At 46.7% G+C, this 24160-nt stretch overlaps 1 protein-coding gene across 2 annotated transcripts in view; it reads right to left on the minus strand.

Moving 5' to 3' along the window:
• LOC110498363 (ryanodine receptor 3) overlaps positions 1 to 24160 on the minus strand; it is a 96978-nt gene that overhangs the window by 13965 nt on the left and 58853 nt on the right. Inside the window, exons 40-73 of one of the 2 annotated variants that reach the window (XM_036954899.2) lie at positions 22554 to 22774; positions 22300 to 22390; positions 21595 to 21735; positions 20866 to 21029; positions 20538 to 20616; positions 20209 to 20298; positions 19914 to 20060; positions 19512 to 19574; positions 19325 to 19400; positions 19085 to 19208; positions 18877 to 18992; positions 18690 to 18757; positions 18463 to 18584; positions 18245 to 18294; positions 18089 to 18149; positions 16914 to 17152; positions 16701 to 16782; positions 16474 to 16604; positions 16021 to 16362; positions 15536 to 15776; positions 15266 to 15353; positions 15053 to 15145; positions 13626 to 13796; positions 13399 to 13458; positions 13153 to 13287; positions 10616 to 10728; positions 6351 to 6447; positions 4805 to 4914; positions 4494 to 4545; positions 4333 to 4386; positions 4134 to 4233; positions 878 to 957; positions 714 to 790; positions 529 to 602 (exon numbers count right to left, since the gene is read on the minus strand). In XM_036954899.2, the coding sequence (XP_036810794.2) occupies positions 529 to 602; positions 714 to 790; positions 878 to 957; positions 4134 to 4233; positions 4333 to 4386; positions 4494 to 4545; positions 4805 to 4914; positions 6351 to 6447; positions 10616 to 10728; positions 13153 to 13287; positions 13399 to 13458; positions 13626 to 13796; positions 15053 to 15145; positions 15266 to 15353; positions 15536 to 15776; positions 16021 to 16362; positions 16474 to 16604; positions 16701 to 16782; positions 16914 to 17152; positions 18089 to 18149; positions 18245 to 18294; positions 18463 to 18584; positions 18690 to 18757; positions 18877 to 18992; positions 19085 to 19208; positions 19325 to 19400; positions 19512 to 19574; positions 19914 to 20060; positions 20209 to 20298; positions 20538 to 20616; positions 20866 to 21029; positions 21595 to 21735; positions 22300 to 22390; positions 22554 to 22774 (3952 nt within the window). Of the gene's footprint in view, positions 1 to 528; positions 603 to 713; positions 791 to 877; positions 958 to 4133; positions 4234 to 4332; positions 4387 to 4493; positions 4546 to 4804; positions 4915 to 6350; positions 6448 to 10615; positions 10729 to 13152; positions 13288 to 13398; positions 13459 to 13625; positions 13797 to 15052; positions 15146 to 15265; positions 15354 to 15535; positions 15777 to 16020; positions 16363 to 16473; positions 16605 to 16700; positions 16783 to 16913; positions 17153 to 18088; positions 18150 to 18244; positions 18295 to 18462; positions 18585 to 18689; positions 18758 to 18876; positions 18993 to 19084; positions 19209 to 19324; positions 19401 to 19511; positions 19575 to 19913; positions 20061 to 20208; positions 20299 to 20537; positions 20617 to 20865; positions 21030 to 21594; positions 21736 to 22299; positions 22391 to 22553; positions 22775 to 24160 lie in introns of those variants that run through there. The other variant, XR_016488994.1, reaches the window with a different exon arrangement.

The following is a 24160-nucleotide window of genomic DNA, read 5'->3' on the forward strand; positions in this document are numbered from 1 at the left end:
TGTCTGAGGTAGTATTGACATGAGAGAGAGGTTACAGTGCATATGGCTGTCTGAGGTAGTGTTGACAGGAGAGAGAGATTACAGTGCACATGTCTGTCTAAGGTAGTGTTGACAGGAGAGAGAGAGGTTACAGTGTATATGGCTGTCTGAGGTAGTGTTGACAGGAGAGAGAGGTTATAGTGCATATGTCTGTCTAAGGTAGTGTTGACAGGAGAGAGAGAGGTTACAGTGTATATGGCTGTCTGAGGTAGTGTTGACAGGAGGGAGGTTACAGTGCATATGTCTGTCTGAGGTAGTGTTGACAGGAGAGAGAGAGGTTACAGTGCATATGTCTGTCTGAGGTAGTGTTGACAGGAGAGAGAGAGGTTACAGTGCATATGTCTGTCTGAGGTAGTGTTTACAGGAGAGAGAGAGGTTACAGTGCACATGTCTGTCTGAGGTAGTGTTGACAGGAGAGAGAGAGGTTACAGTGCACATGTCTGTCTGAGGTAGTATACTGTTTCCCCTTGTTTATCTCTCCTCACTTACTTGATCCTTCCTCAGTCACCATCCCAAGACCTTCTGCTTTGTTTTGCCTTTCGAATGCATTCAAATCCAGGACACTAAGGAAGTTCAAAGAAAGAGACCCAACATCATTTTCAACACGGACGGTTTTGTTTTGCTTGAATGTCAAACCGTCAAAGATTTGTTTGTGTATTGTGAGATAATTTTACCTGCAAGACTGCATGAGTCCTGATAAACTCTTGAAAAAGCCAGCATCTCTTTTTTCCTTCAGATAGTCAAGCATTTTCTACAAAAAGGAAATACACAATAAAATTCGAGCTGCACTGTACATATTGAAAAAATGTATATGGATTCCATAAATATTCTAATATACCTGCTGAACCAGTATGTTGCCCCCGTTGAGTATGGAGATGCCCAGCTTCAAGGTAAAGGTCACCATGGGCCCAAGTGAACCTGAAGAGGACAATCAGTAATCACATTATTTGTGTGTGTTTGTCTCTGTAAGAGTGTTCCCCTGTACTTTATTTATTTATTTATATATATATATATTTTTAGGTGGTAGATCAGCTTTAATATTGCACATAGATTGCACCTTCCATCAATCTAAGTGTCTGCATCATTTCCAGTCCCCCATATATTTATTTGTAATGATTATTTATTATTTTCACCCTAACCCTACCATCCCTCCCCTAATTGGAGTAAACTAATGGAAAACAACACTTAGGCTTCTACTTCCAGCATATACATACTGTCACGCCCTGACCTTAGTATTCTTTGTTTTCTTTATTATTTTGGTTAGTGTGTGACGGGTGTGACGAGGGTGATATGTGTTTTTTTCCTGTCTAGGGTTTTTGTATGTTTATGGGGTTATTTCTAGGTGTTTTTACGTCTAATTCTATTTTTTTTTTAGGTTTGTGGTCGGGAGTCCGCACCTTTGGGGGGGTACTGTCACGCCCTGAACTTTAGTAGTCTTTGTTTTCTTTATTTATGTCTATGGTTGCCTAGATTGGTTCTCAATCAGAGGCAGCTGTTTATCGTTGTCTCTGATTGGGGACCATATTTAGGTAGCCATATTCCTTGGGTATTTCGTGGGTTATTGTCTATGTGTAGTTGCATGTCAGCACTAGTTGTTTATAGCTTCACGTTCGTTTTGTTTGGTTAATTTGTATAAGTGTTATTTTCGTTAATAAAAGAAGAATGTATTCTAATCACGCTGCACCTTGGTCTCATCGTTACAACGAACGTGACAGAATAACCCACCAAACAAGGACCAAGCAGCGTGAAAAGGAGGAGCAGCGTATGATAGAGCAGACAGCAGGATCCTGGACGTGGGAGGAGATACTGGCAGGAGAGGATCGCCTACCATGGAGGCAGGTGGAGATGGAACGGTGACGACATGTGGGTACACGACTAGCATGGAAGGTAGTGTTGACACGAGGAGATTGGCTGTGTCAGGTAGGAGACCTGGAGCCAACTCCTCGTGCTTACCGTGGGGAGCGTGTAACTGGGTCAGGCACCGTGTTATGCAGAGTTTCGCACGATGTCTCCAGTGCGCTATTCTAGCCCAGTGCGCTCTATTCCAGCTCCTCGCATTGGCCGGGCTAGAATGGGCATCCAGCCAGGAAGGAGGGTGCCGGCTCAGCGCTCCTGGTTTCCAGTATACCTCCTTGGACCAGGATATCCTGCGCCGGCTCTGCGTACTGTATCTCCGGTGATTCTGCACAGCCAAGTGCGTCCTGTGCCAGTGCCCTGCATTTGCAGGGCGAAAATAAACATCCAGCCAGGACGGGTTGTGTCAGCTCTACACTCCAGACCTCCAGTACACCTCCACAGTTCGGTACGTCCTGTGCCTGCTCCCCGCACTCGCCCTGATGTGTGTGTCACCAGCCCAGTACCACCAGTGCCAACACCACGCGCCAGGCTTCCTGTGCGCCTCCAGAGCCCAGTACATCCTGTTCCTCCTCCCCACACTCGCAATGACGTGTGTGTCACCAGCCCGGTACCACCAGTGCCGGCACCATGCACCAGGCCTATAGTGCGCCTCCAGGGTACAGTACTCCCTGTTCCTGCTCCGCGCACTCGCCCTGAGGTGCGTGTCTCCAGCCCGGTACCACCAGTGCCGGCACCATGCGCCTGGCCTATAGTGCGCCTCGGCAGTCCAGTACGCCCTGTTCCTCCATCCCGCACTCACCATGAGGTAAGTGTCCCCAGCCCAGGAGTCAGCAGTGCCGGCACCACACACCAGGCCTACAGTGTGCCTCGCCAGTCCAGAGCGTCCGGCGACAGTACCCAGTCCAGAGCAGCGTCTGGCGACAGTACCCAGTCCAGAGCAGCGTCTGGCGACAGTACCCAGTCCAGAGCGTCCGGCGACAGTACCCAGTCCAGAGCATCTGGCGACAGTACCCAGTCCAGAGCGTCCGGCGACAGTACCCAGTCCAGAGCGTCTGGCGACAGTACCCAGTCCAGAGCGTCTGGCGACAGTACCCAGTCCAGAGCGTCTGGCGACAGTACCCAGTCCAGAGCGTCTGGCGACAGTACCCAGTCCAGAGCGTCTGGCGACAGTACCCAGTCCAGAGTGTCCGGCTACAGTACCCAGTCCAGAGCGTCCGGCTACAGTACCCAGTCCAGAGCGTCCGGCGACAGTACCCAGTCCAGAGCGTCCGGCGACAGTACCCAGTCCATAGCGTCTGGCGACAGTACCCAGTCCATAGCGTCTGACGACAGTACCCAGTCCAGAGCGTCCGGCGACAGTTCCCAGTCCAGAGCGTTTGGCGACAGTACCCAGCCCAGAGCGTCCGGCGACAGTACCCAGCCCAGAGCGTCTGGCGACAGTACCCAGCCCAGAGCGTCTGGCGACAGTACCCAGTCCAGAGCGTCTGGCGACAGTACCCAGTCCAGAGCGTCTGGCGACAGTACCCAGTCCAGAGCGTCTGGCGACAGTCCCCAGTCCAGAGCGTCTGGCGACAGTACCCAGTCCAGAGCGTCCGGCGACAGTACCCAGTCCAGAGCGTCTGGCGACAGTACCCAGTCCAGAGCGTCCGGCGACAGTACCCAGTCCAGAGCGTCTGGTGACAGTACCCAGTCCAGAGCGTCCGGCGACAGTACCCAGTCCAGAGCGTCCAGAATGCCCACTCAGACCCTCCCATATATGTTTAGGTTTGTGGTCGGGAGTCCGCACCTTTGGGGGGGTACTGTCACGCCCTGAACTTTAGTATTCTTTGTTTTCTTTATTTATGTCTATGGTTGCCTAGATTGGTTCTCAATCAGAGGCAGCTGTTTATCGTTGTCTCTGATTGGGGACCATATTTAGGTAGCCATATTCCTTGGGTATTTCGTGGGTTATTGTCTATGTGTAGTTGCATGTCAGCACTAGTTGTTTATAGCTTCACGTTCGTTTGTTGTTTTTGGTTCGTTTGTTGAAGTGTTCTTCGTGTTTTTCGTTAATAAAAGAAGAATGTATTCTAATCACGCTGCACCTTGGTCTCATCGTTACAACGAACGTGACACATACTACATACATTTTACAAACACAGTATATTTTACAATAGTTATCTTTGTATGTTTTAGTCCCATCCTTCAGCTACCCTCAACCATTCCCATCTATCTCTGAACACCAGAACACCCTGTACCTTTGCTGGCACTGATCATCTGTAACACCATCTCAGCAGCTCCTCTGTCATGCAGTCTGGCCTGCTGGTACAGAGTCTTCTGTTTCTCCATCTCTTTTTCCTATCAGGTAAACAAACAAACCCCATGTAAACAAACAGCTCCTTACAAAACCATTTGAGACTAGTCAAATCTAAAACCCTGATGGGAGATCCAAAACACCTCAAACGTTTTCTCTTTTCCTTCATCTTCCTCTTCTTCATCTTCTGCACAACTCTAAAGAAAACAAGCGAGAGCTTTGTTAGCCAGGTCTCTGTTGACCTCTACATGACACTAAAGATATGAATCCAATAACAAATCAACAATCGTTATAGGCTTTGTACCTTTGCCATCATGTCTGCATATGCAATATACAAAGGATCCTCTTCCAAAGAACTGAATGAAAAAGCAGGATAAACGTATGTGAATAAACCTTGCATAACTCCATAATAAACAAGTATCTCAGGTGCATGACTAAGAACAAATGTGACACAATTACTTGTGCCTGAGTGCTTCTCCTTGCATGGGGAGAAATGCTGCAGTGATTTAGTTTAATGTGCCAGTTTATTAACCAAGGGATACACCAGCAATATTACACAGCACAGATGGAGCTAGCAGCATGATGCCAGGTGCACAGGTGTCTGTGTGTGTTTACCTCCGCTCAGTGAGCGCATTGTGACTGAAATGCAGGATGAGCTGATGAAGAGGGTCTGGCTGCATCTCTGCCTCCTCCTCTTCCTCCTCCTCCACCTTCAGTTGAGTCTTCTGCACAAACACCCAGTCACACAGAGTACATCAGAGTCATATATACAGTAGCAGTGCCCTTGACCCTCTGAGAGTGACTAAATGTGCCTGCTGTACACTGAGCTGATACAAATCTTATAGATTGAACTTCTAAATCAGTGTGCTCTATTTTGAATTAGTAAAATTTTAATAATGGAAGTTAAAGTTGTTCAAATTACACTGCAACACACTTCAAAAATAACAATTGCTAGAAGGCCAAGGTATCTAAACAAAAATATGGATGGTTATTATCCATATGCAGTAAGCACTGCCATGTCATAGGTAGTCTTATCTTACTGCGCATCACTTACCTCAGAGACAACAGGGTGTACTTGATCAACAGAAACACATTGAAATGAAAGATGCATAATGTGCAGTCAAACTCTGTCTCACTGAAGCATGGCCCATGGAAAAACACAGACTGAGTGTATCTCAACAGGATAGCATTACGGGTACGGCACGCCACTCCTACATCAGCAGACCATGCAGGCACACACACAGGGACATACGCACAGCACATTTAGATGGTACAGCAGTGTCAAGGTTAGCGGTGTCAAGGTCAGCGGTGTCAAGGTGTGTGCTCAGTAGAGATAAAGAGAGGAAAATGGAGGTTAAGCATGACTCTCCATGAGCCTGATCCATACTCTATAATACTCTATACTAGTCTACCACTGTATCGCTATGACAGTCACAGACAGAGAAGAAGAGAGAGCACCAGGAAAGGATGGTGCAAAAAGAAGTGGTCGATGGGATACTATTCCACATGGTCATCTCTTTTAAGATGTAACCACTTTCCACAATATCTTATAAAGTGTTATAGAGTGTTTATAACCATTGTATTAATTGCTGTTTTGATAAATGTAGCCAATTCTAATACTTACACAGGACAGAATGGTGTTTTTGAAGAATTTCTGAGAAATCTAGAATCAAAGTTGTAAAGAAAGCAACCCTTGCAGGGACAGTTTTCCTTAATTATTTTATTACAACAAATTCCTTAAACGACATGAATATGGCACGATAATGTGTCCATGCTGCGACAGAAAATGTACGAAAGACGCCACACCTTCCATAAATTTAACCAGTAAGCCGTAGCATCGTGGTTGGATGCTCTCTTACCCCTGTGGGATGGGGGACAGCTCTAGAACCGGATAACAGTACAGTACAGCTGGCAGCATGACACTGACATCCAGACCGATGTCATGCGTGCCTGGGAAGGCATTTCGTTAGCAAGGAACAGATCAATATGGAGCCAGGGGCAAAACATGGGATGACTGGCGGAACACCCAAAGTGCTTGGCAGGCATTGTGCTGGCGAAGAGCTTGGGTTGTGGCACGGCCAGGTGAGGATGGACAGGACAGGCTAGTACCACAAATAACACAGAGAAGGCTGGGCACTGTGAGGACAGGTACAGTACTTACTGCCAGGTCCTGCACTAGCTTCTCTTCAAAAGAGTACGTCTCTGTCTCTATCCATATTCTCTGATAGCCCAGGAGGAAGAGGTTAATAGAGCGATGCCTGGGGGTGCAGAGGGAGATGAGGAGGGTTAGCAGGGTGGGCCAGGGGGAGAGGAGAGGAGCGGGGTATTACTTTAAGAATGGTTCATACTTTTTAGTATGGCACTGGAACATCCAACTGGTCACTGTGGAGAAACACAGACTGAACTGTACCCCCAAATTCATAACCCTGTCATGTATACACCAGTGAACAATTATCACGGAACATATTTATTTTTTAGCAACATCTATAGTGTACTATGATGATTAAAGCTAAATAAAATATGGTAGAAATTACAGAGACATCAGTACAGAAACCTAGAATTTAGGAGAAAAATACTTTCGGGTCAGAGTGAATGAGTGAATATTTTTGTGATGAGTGTAGCTCCCAGGCCGACCAGTCAGAATGCCAGTTGGATCACTGTATGAGAGTTACAGGAGGAAGGAAGTGGAGGTCACAAACGTTGTCTGAACATTACATTACCGTTAGCATGGAGAGCAGACTGTCATAGTCTGTGTTCTCATGCATTTTTTCAAGCCAATAGAGTCGGTAGGCGTTCAGGAAGTAATTATTACTTTTGTGCCTGAGGGGAAGTACAGTATAGTAATGTCATTCAGAAGAGAACAGAGAGAAGGTGAAGTACAGTATAGTAATGTCATTCAGGAGAGAACAGAGAGAAGGTGAAGTACAGTATAGTAATGTCATTCAGGATAGAACAGAGAGAAGGTGAAGTACAGTATAGTAATGTCATTCAGGAGAGAACAGAGAGAAGGTGAAGTAGTGTATAGTAATGTCATTCAGGAGAGAACAGGGAGAAGGTGAAGTACAGTATAGTAATGTCATTCAGGAGAGAACAGAGATAAGGTGAAGTACAGTATAGTAATGTCATTCAGGAGAGAACAGAGAGGAGGTGAAGTACAGTATAGTAATGTCATTCAGGAGAGAACAGAGAGAAGGTGAAGTACAGTATAGTAATGTCATTCAGGAGAGAACAGAGAGAAGGTGAAGTACAGTATAGTAATGTCATTCAGGAGAGAACAGAGAGAAGGTGAAGTACAGTATAGTAATGTCATTCAGGAGAGAACAGAGAGAAGGTGAAGTACAGTATAGTAATGTCATTCAGGAGAGAACAGAGAGAAGGTGAAGTAGTGTATAGTAATGTCATTCAGGAGAGAACAGGGAGAAGGTGAAGTACAGTATAGTAATGTCATTCAGGAGAGAACAGAGATAAGGTGAAGTACAGTATAGTAATGTCATTCAGGAGAGAACAGAGAGAAGGTGAAGTACAGTATAGTAATGTCATTCAGGAGAGAACAGAGAGAAGGTGAAGTACAGTATAGTAATGTCATTCAGGAGAGAACAGAGAGAAGGTGAAGTACAGTATAGTAATGTCATTCAGGAGAGAACAGAGAGAAGGTGAAGTACAGTATAGTAATGTCATTCAGGAGAGAACAGAGAGAAGGTGAAGTACAGTATAGTAATGTCATTCAGGAGAGAACAGAGAGAAGGTGAAGTACAGATGTACTATCTTCATTTAACCAGTTTCTCACAGCAGGAAAATAATCCTGTAGCAACAGGAAATGTACATTATTATGTGGATCATAATGGACATTCTTGTAGGATTTGATACATTTTTCATTAGGGCTAATCAAGTCTGACATTTTAAAGTGGAAATTACAAACTTCAGAAGCCTTTTTAAAGGTGGAGGAGAAAAGTACACAGACATTTCATCAAATGTCCTCAACATAGAATGTCATTCTTTCAAAAACATTACTCTGACTGAGAAGGCTAATGCTTACTCATTACTCAACTATGTGAGGCAATGTCATATTCCTAAAAGAACACCAATAACTAGGTGAAATGAGTCATCTGGTGTCGAGGAGCGGCAACAAAGCACACATTAAAGATGGCCGACCCCAGGTTGGGCTCCTAATTGTTTTTCTCCCTGCTGTCTCTCCTCCTGGGTCTATGTGATTGAGTTACAGTGCAGCAGGGCATGAAATTGCTCGTGTCCTTTTCTATTCCTTGATAACTGGCTGAGGCGAGTCATTTGTCATACAGGTTGGGGGGAGGGGAGCTTCACATTAAATACAGGGTCTGGAGCCTAGGAAAGCGGGGTGAGACTCGTGAGGCAGAGAGAAAGAGAGAGTGTAGGGTTAGCTTGGAAATAAGAGACAATGCTAAACTGTACACAGCCTGCTACCTGCCAGTACCGACATCAGCAGCTAGGGTATTTGGTTCTAATATTTGACTTGGAGTCCCCAAATCAAATCCAATTGTATTTGTCACATTCGTCAAATACAACAGGTGTAGACATTACTGTGATATGCTTAGTTACAAGCCCTTAACCAACAATGCATTTCAAGAAAAATAGTTAAGAAAATATTACAAATGAATAATAATAATAAAATAAAGAATGAACAATAAAATAACAATACCGAGGCTATAAACAGGGGGTACCAGTATAGTAGAGGAAAGTTGTACATGTAGGTGGGGGATGGGGCATTGTAAGAAGTCCAGGTGGCCATTTGATTAATTATTTGACAGTCTTATGGCTTGGGGGTAGAAGCTGTTAAGGAGCCGTTTTGGTTGGAGACTTGGCGCTCCGGTACCACTTGCTGTGCAGTAGCAGAGGAAACAGTCTATGACTAGGGTGGCTGGAGTCTTTGACAATTCTTTGGGCTTTCCTCTGACACCGCCTAGTACATAGGTCCTGGATGGCAGGAAGCTTGACCCCAATGATGTACTGGAGCGTACGCACAACCCTCTGTACTGCCTTACGGTCAGATGCCGAGCAGTTGCCATACCAGGCGGTGATGCAACCGGTCAGGATGCTCTCGATGGTGCAGCTGTAGAACCTTTTGAGGATCTGAGGACCCATGCCAAATATTTTCAGTCTCCTTCGGGGGAAAACGTATTGTCGTGCCCTCTCCACGACTGTCTTGGTGTGTTTGGAACCATGATAGTTCGTTGGTGATGTGGACACCAAGGAACTCTAAACTCTCAACCCACTCCACTACAGCTCCCCGTCGATGTTAATGGGGCCTGGTTGGCCCACCTTTTCCTGTAGTCCACGATCAGCTCCTTTGTCTTGCTCACATTGAGGGAGAGGTTGTTGTCCTGGCACCACACTGCCAGGTCTCTGACCTTCTCCCTAAAGGCTGCCTCGTCGTTGTTGGTGATCAGGCCTACCACTGTTGTGTCGTCAGCAAACTTAATGATGGAGTTGGTGTTTGGCCACGCAGTAGTGAGTGAACAGGGAGTACAGGAGGAGACTAAGCACGCACCCCTGAGGGGCCCCAGTGTTGAGGATCAGCGTGGTACATGTGTTGTTGCCTAGCCTTACCACCTGGGGGTGGCCTGTCAGGAAGTCCAGGATCCAGTTGCAGAGGGAGGTGTTTAGTCCCAGGGTCCTTAGCTTAGTGATGAGGTTTGTCGGCACTATTGTGTTGAACTGTCGTCAATGAGCTGTCGTCAATGAACAGCATTCTCACATAGGTGTTCCTTTTGTCCAGGTGGGAAAGGGCAGTGTGGAGTGCGATCGAGATTGCGTCATCTGTGAATCTGTTGGGGCGGTATGCGAATTGAAGAGGGTCTAGGGTTTCCGGGATGATGGTGTTGATGTGAGCCAAAACCAGCCTTTCAAAGTCCTTCATGGCTACAGACTTGAGTGCTACGGGGCGGTAATCATTTCGGCAGGTTACCTTCACTTTCCTGGGCACAGGGACTACGGTGGTCTGCTTGAAAAAACTCACGGAGTGGTGACGGTTAGAGATATTTGGAACTCACATGTGAAAAGGTTAATTGTAGATTGTCCAGTTTATTTTCCAATGATTGCAGGTTGGCCAATAGTACAGAATACGCCTCTGAATTCTCACAAGGCACCCTGACCTCCAGTCTCGAGAAAGCAGTATATCCTTTGCGTCAAAGTAAGTCTTTGTCCAGTTCGAAGTGAGTAATCTCTGTTCTAATGTCCAGAATCTCTTTTCGGTCATAAGAGACGGTAGCAGCAACATTATGTACAAAATAAGTTACAAACAATGGGAAAAAATAAATGAATAGCACAGTTGGTTAGGAGCCCGTAAAACGGCAGCCATCCACTCCAGCGCCATTACACTACATTCAGTCAGCTAATGAATTTATTTGTAAAGGAATGTGACTATAGAAAATGGAGACGGGTGTGTGGTACCTGGGCAGGTTGTAGAGAGGAGCCATGCGGAAGCAGGCCACCACCGCACGCTTTCTCTGCTTGGACAGCAGCTTCTGCCACACACACTTCTTAGACCTCAACGGCTGCTCAACCTACATTGAATAAATGAAGACAAAATATGTACTGTGTTATATATATATAAAATTATATAAGGAGTATGGTTTGGAGTAGAAGTATGAGTATATCATGCTGAGTATAGATCTATGATCAGAGAAGCAGGACATAAAGAATCCAGGATATAGGACACAGCCAGTATATGGAGATATGGGGCACAGCCAGTATATGGAGATATGGGGCACAGCCAGTATATGGGGATATGGGGCACAGCCAGTATATGGAGATAGGGGGCACAGCCAGTATATGGAGATATGCGGCACAGCCAGTATATGGAGATATGGGGCACAGCCAGTATATGGAGATATGGGGCACAGCCAGTATATGGAGATATGGGGCACAGCCAGTATATGGAGATATGGGGCACAGCCAGTATATGGAGATATGGGGCACAGCCAGTATGTGGAGATATGCAGCACAGCCAGTACATGGAGATAGGGGGCACAGCCAGTATATGGAGATATGGGGCACAGCCAGTATATGGAGGTATGGGGCACAGCCAGTATATGGAGATAGGGGGCACAGCCAGTATATGGAGATATGCGGCACAGCCAGTATATGGAGATAGGGGGCACAGCCAGTATATGGAGATATGGGGCACAGCCAGTATATGGAGGTATGGGGCACAGCCAGTATATGGAGATAGGGGGCACAGCCAGTATATGGAGATATGCGGCACAGCCAGTATATGGAGATATGGGGCACAGCCAGTATATGGAGATATGGGGCACAGCCAGTATATGGAGATATGGGGCACAGCCAGTATATGGAGATATGGGGCACAGCCAGTATATGGAGATATGGGGCACAGCCAGTATATGGAGATATGGGGCACAGCCAGTATATGGAGATATGGGGCACAGCCAGTATATGGAGATAGGGGGCACAGCCAGTATATGGAGATATGCGGCACAGCCAGTATATGGAGATAGGGGGCACAGCCAGTATATGGAGATATGCGGCACAGCCAGTATATGGAGATATGCGGCACAGCCAGTATATGGAGATATGGGGCACAGCCAGTATATGGAGATATGGGGCACAGCCAGTATATGGAGATATTGGGTCACAGCCAGTATATGGAGATATGGGGCACAGCCAGTATATGGAGATATGCAGCACAGCCAGTATATGGAGATATGGGGCACAGCCAGTATATGGAGATATGGGGCACAGCCAGTATATGGAGATATGGGGCACAGCCAGTATATGGAGATATGCGGCACAGCCAGTATATGGAGATAGGGGGCACAGCCAGTATTGGGAGATATGCGGCACAGCCAGTATATGGAGATATGCGGCACAGCCAGTATATGGAGATATGCGGCACAGCCAGTATATGGAGATATGGGGCACAGCCAGTAAATGGAGATATGGGGCACAGCCAGTATATGGAGATATGGGGCACAGCCAGTATATGGAGATATGGGGCACAGCCAGTATATGGAGATATGCGGCACAGCCAGTATATGGAGATATGGGGCACAGCCAGTATATGGAGATATATGGGGCACAGCCAGTATATGGAGATATGCGGCACAGCCAGTATATGGAGATATGGGGCACAGCCAGTATATGGAGATATGGGGCACAGCCAGTATATGGAGATATGGGGCACAGCCAGTATATGGAGATATGGGGCACAGCCAGTATATGGAGATATGGGGCACAGCCAGTATATGGAGATATGGGGCACAGCCAGTATATGGAGATATGGGGCACAGCCAGTATATGGAGATATGGGGCACAGCCAGTATATGGAGATATGCAGCACAGCCAGTACATGGAGATAGGGGGCACAGCCAGTATATGGAGATATGCGGCACAGCCAGTATATGGAGATATGCGGCACAGCCAGTATATGGAGATATGGGGCACAGCCAGTATATGGAGATATGGGGCACAGTCAGTATATGGAGATATGGGGCACAGCCAGTATATGGAGATATATGGGGCACAGCCAGTATATGGAGATATGGGGCACAGCCAGTATATGGAGATATATGGGGCACAGCCAGTATATGGAGATATGGGGCACAGCCAGTATATGGAGATATATGGGGCACAGCCAGTATATGGAGATATATGGGGCACAGCCAGTATATGGAGATATGGGGCACAGCCAGTATATGGAGATAGGGGGCACAGCCAGTATATGGAGATATGCGGCACAGCCAGTATATGGAGATATGGGGCACAGCCAGTATATGGAGATATGGGGCACAGTCAGTATATGGAGATATGGGGCACAGCCAGTATATGGAGATATGGGGCACAGCCAGTATATGGAGATATGGGGCACAGCCAGTATATGGAGATATGCGGCACAGATATAAGACAGAGATATAAGACGTAGAAAACTGGATGTACTGTAGGCATTAAGGGTGCAGCCAGCCACTGACCTGCTCCAGATGAAAGACTGCAGCTGAGATGCTCTGGACCCGGAACACTGTTCTCTCAGGGTCTGGAGGCCCCTCGTTCTTCACCATCACATCCTTATACAGGTTCAGCTGCCACCGCACTGCAGGGTCCTCTGACTGGGGGTGGGTTAGCGCAGTGTAGGGCTTAGAAAACATCACTGCTGTTTGATACAGAGGTGCTGTTCTAGTTTAATGAATGACAGTAATTCATCATTTTCTCCAGCTCACCTTCTCTTGAAGGTGCAGATTCTGCCGCAAATGCTCCTTCACTTCATCATCTGTGTCTTTCTGTTGAGTAATATGAGGAAACAATTAGATATACCATTCATTAATCGTACCCAGTTGTTGACCAACTTTGATGACCGAAAAAAAAATGGAATACTGGTCTCTGCTGAGTATTGTGTAGTCGGTAACACCTGACCCCAGACCAGTGTGGGCTAGGCAGGCCGTCTCACCAGGATATAGCGTGTCTTGGCCAGGGAGATGAGCTCCTGGTCCCCGGGGGTGCACATGTTGAGTCCAATGGGCAGCATCTTCTTCAGGGCAGCCACAATCAGGGAGGTCTGGATGGAGTAGAACTCTCCTCGTTTCCTCTTATGCTTCCTCTCCTGGTCCTGACCCCCTGACTGATACCAGGACGGAATGAAATGTTAATAACTTCACCTGGCACTCACTGAAAAAAGACACCAACCTATGTATAGTAGTGCACTAAAGGGAATAGGCAGTAACTTAGGACACCGTCTAGTCTTTTCTATATGTCTACCTTTATTTTCAAATTGTTACCTTGACCTGACTGTGCTGTATTTCACTAGAGCTTATTTAACAGTGGGAGAGCACACAGCACACCACACGCTGAATTAAGCCTGTGGGTAGCAGAGAGAACCAATGCATTTTTTCATCACCAGCTAAATCTGCAGAGGCTGTGCCAATGAAGCATTTCAAATTGAGCTATAGCCTGAAAGCAGCATTAGCCCACAGTTTGCCTCTACCCATACAGTGAGGTATTATTCAAGAACGATTGCACTGAAAAAGGCTAATGGAAGAAGCTGGCACAAAGGAGACACTCATATTCCACTGAGCAAGAGAGACAGAAACACAATTAACTGTATGTATGGGCGCGCGCACACACACACACACACACACACACACACACACACACACACACACACACACACACACACACACACACACACACACACACACCAGTGCAGGAGCTGAGTGACTAATAGAGACAGCCAGCAGAAGGCAGGAGCCACACACACCAGGGTATCCATAACCCAGAAAAACCATTAACATGTGATCATGTTATTTGTCATGGGCATGTTGACTTTCAATAACAGAGATGGGACGTGGTCGGCCCATAAGGGAATGAGAAACACTAGTTATGATGTTAGGCGGGTCTGATGATGGAGGGCCGATAGGTGTTAATGATTGGCTGATGTAATGTGTTTACAGCGAGGCTGGGCACGCCAATGGCTGCTGCCTATGCCAGTGAATTGAGTGTAAATGCAGACAGGATAAAAATAAATAAAAAATAAACAATCAACAAATCTATTCCCTGTCCCTGAGGTGGTGACATGGCCGCTGGTTGGCCACGGGGGATATGAGTGTTAGGGTTGCTGCAGTACTGGAGCAGTGAGAGAGAAAGGGCTGCCTCTGCAGAATGAAGCCCAGTAACAAGGCTCAGCTGGAGAGCGTGCTGACAGAGAGTAGTGGGAGGTTGAACTGAGGTTAGCAGGGTTAGGATGTGAACATACATGACCACACGGGCTGCAGACTGCTTCGAGAGTGTAGAGTAGAGCTCTCCACCACTGAAAATAAGGGGAAGATGCAGAACTGTTTTGACCCTCTCAGTAAGCAGGCACATAATAATAAATGCTACCTTTGACATCTTGATCTTGCTATCACCAGTCAGGAATGACAGGTTGTTGATTTCATTCTGAACCACAAAGTTCTGCTCTTCCCTTTTGAAGTTCTGAGGAAAGAGTAATAACAATGTATGAAGAAGACATTTCTGCTTTGTTTACTTCTCATTCTGAGCGTCCCCTCCATTGTAACTGTTAGTTTGTCCATTGTTTTCAAGGAGAAATCGTACATGTGATTTGCACCAGAGGATGAAGATCTCAGCCACCATTCTGAAGAGTTCATTGGAGTCAGCGTCTGGCTCTTTCAGCCACCTCGACCTGCAGGACAAAGAGTAGAGGAGATGAACCCAAAGACTATATCAATATAATATCCTCTGCTCCAAAGCCTTGCTACCAAACTAGTACATTCCTTCATTACAATAGGTCCTATGGTAAAAGTAAAACACACCCACATCATGCCACTGTAAACTACTCCATTACCCAGGGTTCAGCGGGCTCACCTGTTGTTGTCTACATAGCGGATGAGCATTGGGTAGAAGGCGTAGAGGTCTCTGCAGAGCACAGCAAACTCATCCAGGATGAGCAGCTCAGCCTCCTGGGTATCTCCCTTACTGTCAGCCTTCAGTAGCTCCTCCTCCGTCACCACCTTCACTGTCTTCTTCTTCAGCTTCTCCAGTGTAGGCAGGAAGTGACTCTTCAACAGAACAGCCCTGGCCTTAGTGATGATGGGCTGGGCGTACACTGCACAGCAGTCATAGTGACAGACACATAGTTAGTTGTTTAATTCTAAATGAAAAACAAAACAATACAGAAGCTGTCTTGCTAGGAATGCAAAAGACAATCCCTTTTCAGTCTGGTTCATCTGATCAGCACTGTATACAAATTCGAAGACAGTTTTGCCCTCAAAACCAGTTTGTTTCCTAAAGCTCCCATCCACTGTGACAGACTGCTGTACACTCCCACACAGTATTGCAACCCAGCTAACCTGCGATCCTCTTCATCCAGGAGGCTTCGTCGATGCCCAGGTTGCTGTTGAGGATCTTCAGGATGTTTCCCAGGATGAGGCTGAGGTGTTCTGAGGTGACGGTGGTGGAGAAGATACTGCCCCCAACACTTCCCCCGCTGTGCGGAGACGCCAGGCTCTCTGGGCCCTTCTCCCACCAGTAGGACAGGTAGTTACACAGCATGGGTAGCACCACCTCGATGACGTGGGGCATCTCTGTGTAGCGCGCCCCAGACTCAGACATGTCGTTGATGTCCTTCATCAGGACGTCTAGACGAGGCATCTCCGGACACATCTCCTCCACCGCGTCTGGCATGCCCAGGACTACACAGAATAAGATGAGTACTATTTTACATGCACAGGTAAAGAACCATTAAATAGTGTATCATGGTGTAACATGTACAACACTATCACGTATAAGTGTGTGTAACTCACTGGCGCGTTCTCTGGCGGTCTTGGTGTTGAACACAGAGCAGGGGTTGTGTTTGTTGAGCAGGGGCTCCAGGAAGGCCACAGGCATGGCCCCTGCCAGGGTGGCCAGGCACTCCCCCAGGGCCGGCAGCTGCCTGGAGGGGACAGGGAGAGGGGAGAGACAGACACACAGATCTCAGACATATAGTATCTGTGATATCAGTCTCCTAGCAAGATGTAAATAATACTACCTTTCCACATAGATGTTTTTCCCAGTCCCGAGCGCATAGAGGCTGGTCAGGATACGATAGCAGGACACTTGGACATCATCCACTGAAAAACAGCAGAAAAGGTATGTTGGTTACATTCATATGCACAGCATCAGTGATTTGACATGAATATAAAGCATACTCTCGCCACTCATCATATCTCCTGGATGTGTAGGTCTTGCTGTGGTCACTCACAGAGCAGGTCCACTCCAAAGTGGTGCTGGGTGATGTGTTCAAACAGGGCAGTGAGGATGGGCAGTAGTGCCACCGTGGTGTAGTTGATGTTCTGGGACACGCCCTTCATCTGTGAGCGGGAGTGGGTGAACTTCCCCAACTTCAGGTTCTCAAGTGTCTTCTCCAAGTCCTCCGCTGCGTTCTCGAAGAACGTCCTTAACCCCGCCTTCACCAGCTCTGAGCCAGACTTCATCACCGTCCTGTCGGAGGAGGGGGAGGAAGGGGTTAAATGGTGGAGTATGTAGTCTGGCATTGCTGCCGTTTGTGCACACAATAACCAAACAATGTCCCCATGTGGGATAATAAAATGATCGTATTTGATTAGAATAATAATTGCCATATGATAGAAGAGTTCCCAAAGGACAGCATCAATTCCATAGAGGAGAGCCAGCTATACTACAGAGAGCTCCCAAGGGACTCTAGTCATGTCATGTGACTGAGATATAAACTTCTATCTGACCTTGAATATTTACAGTGTATGATTTATGCAGTAAATTATGTCAATATTTAGATTCAAGGTGAGACTGTCAGTGTAAGGATGTGCAGAAATATTACACCCCAAAAACGATTTGATACTTTAAGCAGATTAGATTAGTCCATTTTTAGTAATGCATTTTGTGACTCTTAAAGCTTTTTGAAGCCGTGATGAATCTCCCAAAGGGAGGGAGTTGAAAGACAAGGCCTATGGGCAAGTACAGTACAGTACAGTGGCTACATCCTCAGCATAAACATCATGTTTAATGCATTGCTATTTTAACCTCATTTGTGAGAACTGCTGCCTCAAAGAACACATCGTTTCTAAAGAACACTAGGAGCCCGGAGCTAGCTACAGTACCTGCTGTGTATGCATGATGAGTGTACTTATCTAAATACCAGCGGGAGTCGTTTCTCTTAATGTAAATTATTCCAAAATGACACGAATAACAACAACTGGTGATTATGAACATGGTGGAGAACAACATATGTGTGGGCCTAAGTAATGCAACGTTATATAGGCTAGACATTAGGTTAGCCCTCTTTTCCAATGACATGTACTGTAAAATTGCTATGTGACGGACCTCTTTCAAACCTTTGATTTAATTTCAAACTCTAGGGGTATATTGTGGCATAGGACTGCAGGACTGAGTTCTACCCACCTGGTGTCCAGTGTGTGGGCCAGGATGTGGAGAACGCTCACCATGGTGGTGGAGTCACTCCCTACAAGAGAACACAGTACAGTCATTAGCATATCACACACTAATCGTCATCCTAATATTCACAGCAACAAAGAGCGATGAGAATCAGCTTCTTACCAAATAGGGAAATCCTGTGTCTGACAAGAGCTGCCAGTTTACAGAACAGGCTGGAAAAGTGAAGGAGAGATAAAGAAGGAAAGAAAGAACGAAATCAGGGAGGTCAAAGGCTAAGAGTAGGAAAAGATGAAAGGAGTTTACGGAGAAGAGTAAGTAAGTAGCATTCACAGAGAGTGAGAAAGTGGAACTGCAGAGTCGTGAGATGTTATTGTACCGACCTGGTGACCATCTCCTTCTCCTTATTAGAGGCGTAGCCGCTGCTGCTCAGGTTCTTACTGGGAGAAGACAGGAAGTAGAGACAGTGGTTCTTGAAGTACTGGTCTATCAGAGGGAGGAGGACCTAAAGAATAAATACCATTTAGGAGATGTGTGACAATCTTTGTGTAATCTCATGTACTGTACTTAAAATGTTCATTTGTTTCACACAGATTTACAATATTCTCACTTTGGCAAAAAACTTGATTTCTTGCTCATGAGGCGACTTGTCGGTCTTCCCACTGGTAGCCATGGCCTCTGAAACGACAAGGTCAAAGTTCAATAAAGAGCAGGACAATAAGGCAGCATTGTCCATAACAGAGAAAAGGTAGAGGAGCATTCAAAGATCAACGATATGAATGTCACCAGGCTCTTACCAAGGTGTTCAATGAACTCCTGGGCTGAGTTCACATACTTCAGAAGCTTCTTGAGGAACTTGTAGGCAAACCTCTTCTCCATGGAGGAAGAGTCCTGCTCCATGTCCTTCAGACCTCTACAACACAGGGAGAAGGGACAGATGAATTGTCATTCTGTCACAACAATACAAATCAATGTTTTTACAAAGACTGAAGTTCACACACTGACCTGGTGATGGCGTAGCCGTTGATCTGCAGGAAGCGGAACAGGTCCTGGGTCTTCTCTTTGTCCCGGGCCTTCTCTTTGGCGGTCAGGGTGTCATAGGGCACCAGCAGAGGGTGAGTTGCCCCACCTGGAACCACAAACAACAACACTGTAACAATCAGAACCAATAAATCTCACATTTACTCTGACTACATTAATCTGGCTCCTCCATTTCACAGGGAGGGTAGATAATTATAGAATCACCTCTAATTCCAAGGTCATTCTTTTTCTTCTTAGCCCAGATGTTGTGATAATTCTCAGCCACAACCTCCACCATGCCCTTGATCCAAAGAGCAAAGATAACCTCTGTTAATTAAATAACATTAACAGCCTAGTCATAAACAAACCAGTTATTAACAGTTACAAAATAACAGCTGTGTGGTTCACTCACCTGTAACTCTCTAGACAGAACCACATTGATGGTGTCTATTGGGGTCGGGTTGAAACCGTTAGCCTGCCAAATGCCAACAAGAAAACATTCAGTAATAAAAACAAACACTGAACAGATGACTCAGCAGTCCTGGTATAAACTCTCAGAAAAAAAGGGTTCCAAAAGAGTTCTTTGGATGTACCCCATAGGATAACTATTTTTAGTTCCTGGTAGAACTGTTTTTTGAGCCTGGTAAAACCCTTTTGGTTTCCATGTAGAACCATCTGTGGAAAGGAACCCAAAAGGGTTCTTCAAAGGCATCTCCTATGGGGACCTCCGAAGAACCCTTTTAGGTTCTAGATAACACCTTTTTTCTTAGAGTGTAAAGTACTAGGAGGAGGAGGACGTTATTAAACTGAGTACATGAGAGGAGGACTGGGAGATCTTGCGCATCTTCTCACTCTCCCGTAGGGACATGGTCTCTCCATCCTTGGTCCTGTCGATGTTCCAGCCCATAGCCAGCATGCTTTTCAGAGTCTCCCTCACAGGCCACCTGTAGATATCCTTCTCCTGAGGACCACACAGACACAGATACACACCAAGAGTTAGCAAGATATACAATCAGTTCAAAACTAATCATCACATAATGAGGTCTACCTATTGAGCTCATACTTTAGTGTACCAATTCCATATTGTGTAATGTTGTACTACACTGTACCTTCTCTGTCAGACCTTTGTAGGTCCTGAGTAGAGGGTGAGTCTTGGCCTTCTCATCTATACAGTCCCCATACCTCCATCCCAACATCACCTGGAGAGAACAGACAAGTATGACCCTACTACAGACCTGATACATTACCAGCTAGTTTTTCAACCCAAATAAAAACAAACAGGATAGAGAGAGCAACCCTGAAACCAGGCTTTATAAAATACAGTACAAAAGCAGTAGATTCTGAATCTTTATGGCCTGTTATAATGAATTGGTTCCAGGTGTAATTTTGCAGCATCTAATACACATTTCCTTGGCAGAGGAGCTCATCGTTGGCCTACCTTCTCTGCTGACCATTTGTCATGGGAATGCTCAGCATATTTGTTGGCAACGTGTTCCAGTTTCTCTGGAAGAGATATGCTGTCAAGAGAGAGTAACCATTACTCACTGCAGGTATGATGCATGCTGGGATAAAGCATATGTAAACGCAGTCATAAAGTATATAAAAGCACTGCACATTACATCAAATCAATTATGTGGATAACTTCTACATGGCACCTATAACAAGTTGTTATATATAATGTCAGAGTGGGATCACTTCATTTAAAATGCCTTTAATTTGAGCAGACAGTCACGCCTTATATGCCATAATCTCCGATGGCCACTCACTTGGCTGTGCTTATGGGTTTGGGGTCGAAGTTGCCCTGAGCGTCCACAGACACAGGCTTCTCCAGGGTGGTGCTGATGGTGGCGTCTATGTAGTCAGGTGGTAAGGCCCCAGATATGGCACTCAGACAGGGCATGGCCATCTTAAAGAGATCTGCATCGTACTTCTGCAATGTGAAACACACTCTGATTGGTGGACTATCAGAGGTACCCCCACTGAGGTCTGAGTAAGGCTAAACTATCGACTAGAGACTGCAGGAATGGCGAGAGGTTAAGAGACATGCTTAATGCAGAGTCGTCCCAGTTACAGAGAGCAGAGGCTGAGATCGATGATGACTGTTCAAATATTGATGTTCTCAGCCTGGTCTTTCTGTCACCATCTTCACTTTCATGTGCTGGGTCCAAACATTTACCATACTTCAAAAAGAGCATACAAGATGAACCATAAAATCAATGGCCATATTCAACAGCACAGAAAGGCAACGAGGCATTTGTAGAGAGATAATTCAATAGGACACTTAAAGAGGAGTGTCTAGTACCAGATTACTAAAGGTTATGACCTTTTGGCCTGAACATGTATCCACATGGTCAGCACTTCCTGATCAAAGCTCAGTGCAGCTTTGGTTTTATTGGCTCATTATCAGCCTTTTTTTATAGCCTCAACTAGGATCCTGTTGGAGCCCTGCCATTCTCCTGGGTCTAAGTGCTGTGTTAAAGGAGACCTCATCGTACCCTCTGTGAGAGCGAATCCAAGACGCCCCAGAAGATCTTCTTTGTGAGGAGCAGCTCCTCGTCTGAGGCCATGCCGTAGCTGCCCCAGCCTGATGGCAGACAGTAGTACTTCCAGCTCTGCTCGTAGTGGTTGGTCAGGAGCTGTGGAGGGCACAAAGGGTCAAAGGACAGTCCATCAGACTGAGAGAGAGGATGTATGTACAGTCTGCTGTGGGCTACACTGTAGGAATAGAAAACAGACACGTAGGTAACCACTTTACTGGTGTACTGAAAGACAACAACACACTGGCACCAAATATCTCCAATAGGATCTACAGCTGATGATGAGAATGTGAGAATGAATATCCCATGACCTATCTCAGTTTAAGTGGAGGCAGAATCAACTGTGTTCCGTCTTCCACAGGCAATCACATTCTTCCAGGCTGCTCTCTGCTCCCTGGTGCTCGGGTGTTATAAAAACAAAACAACTTCCAACATCTGCTTAATGCTGAGAACGTCATCATTAATAGCAGTGAGAGTCAGAGAGAGGCAGAGAAAGAGACAGAGGCGGTATGTTTGATAAACAGTGTGTTTAACACCCAACAGGATAGAGAGCTAATATCTTCAAGCAGGCTGCAGAGCACACCCCTGAAACCACGACATGCTGTGAGAGGGCAGCAGAAGGGCAGAGAGAGAGAGAGAGAGAGAGAGAGAACGAGAACATACCCTGAGAGGCATCTTGCAGTACTCCGTCAGCAAGGGCACGTCAAAGACGAGGCGTCGCAGGAGATGCTGCAGCATAGAGGGACGGAGGTACCTGCAGACAGAGGACCAGACCAGGGAGGGAACAGGAAATCAGAGAGAGACTACATCATGACCCAGGATAATACTGTATCTGTTTGGCTTAAGTGTTTCAATGGCCACACAGTGAGCTTATCGCTTCCTTAAGGGGTGCTAATGTACATAGTGGAACTCCTTACTTGCAGACGGCCAGCAGACACTCCTCGATAGCGTCTCTCTGGGCCTTGGTGAGCGAGCGGCCCTTGGACAGCCTGTAGATGGTGTGCAGCGTGGAGTCGATGAGCACGGCATAGTGCTCTGTGCCAGCGAAGTGGGGGGCACAGCGGGTGAGCAGGGGCAGCATGGCAGAGCCGATGTACCTGTTCATGGCCAGAGCTGTCTCTGTGGTGCTGAGTACCTCCTATAGGGGAGGGGTCAAAGGGGAGAGGTCAACACAGTGTCACACAGCAGTTCTCACAACCCAGGCACAACTTCAACTGTTCCACAATCACTATCAATAGGTGTGTCAAAGATAGACTTTCAACTACTCTAAATAGAATCCTAGTGAGGAGCTGAATCTGCACATTTATCCTTAGGAAATAGCTGATGAAGAACTAAAACAGGGAGACAACGCACTAGGTCATCCCAGGCCAGGGCTAATCGTATCTACAGAGTAATACTCTCTAATGAAAGGCCTGGAACAGTGAGCCTAGCATCGTGTTACATCGGAATCAACCAGACTTTAATTTAATAGCTGCTGGATTACGTGGGCGCGTGATCCTTATCGCTTTCCAGTGTGGATTAAAGATCTGTGTGTCTGTACAGGAGCAGGGCAACTGGTGGCCCAGAGGCTAGACGACTACCACCCCGTAGCACTCACTTCCGTCATCATGAAGTGCTTTGAGAGACTAGTCAAGGACCATATCACCTCCACCCTACCTGACACCCTAGACCCACTCCAATTTGCTTTACTGCCCAAATAGGTCCACAGACAATGCAATCTCAACCACACTGCACACTGCCCTAACCCATCTGGACAAGAGGAATACCTATGTGAGAATGCTGTTCATCGACTACAGCTCAGCATTTAACACCATAGTACCCTCCAAACTCGTCATCAAGCTCGAGACCCTGGGTCTCGACCCCACCCTGTGCAACTGGGTACTGGACTTCCTGACGGGCCGCCCCCAGGTGGTGAGGGTAGGTAACAACATCTCCACCCCGCTGATCCTCAACACTGGGTCCCCACAAGGGTGCGTTCTGAGCCCTCTCCTGTACTCCCTGTTCACCCACGACTGCGTGGCCACGCACGCCTCCAACTCAATCATCAAGTTTGCGGACGACACTACAGTGGTAGGCTTGATTACAATCAACGACGAGATGACCTACAGGGAGGAGGTGAGGGCCCTCGGAGTGTGGTGTCAGGAAAATAACCTCACACTCAACGTCAACAAAACTAAGGAGATGATTGTGGACTTCAGGAAACAGCAGAGGGAGCACCCCCCTATCCACATCAACGGGACAGTAGTGGAGAAGGTGGAAAGTTTTAAAGTTCCTCAGCGTACACATCACGGACAAACTGAAATGGTCCACCCACACAGACAGCATCGTGAAGAAGGCGCAGCAGCGCCTCTTCAACCTCAGGAGGCTGAAGAAATTTGGCTTGTCACCAAAAACACTCACAAACTTCTACAGATGCACAATCGAGAGCATCCTGTCGGGCTGTATCACCGCCTGGTACTGCAACTGCTCCGCCCACAACCGTAAGGCTCTCCAGAGGGTAGTGAGGTCTGCACAACGCATCACC

Source organism: Oncorhynchus mykiss, chromosome 19 (assembly GCF_057628025.1).
Source record: "Oncorhynchus mykiss isolate SJ-2025 chromosome 19, ASM5762802v1, whole genome shotgun sequence".
Lineage (NCBI taxonomy): Eukaryota > Metazoa > Chordata > Actinopteri > Salmoniformes > Salmonidae > Oncorhynchus > Oncorhynchus mykiss.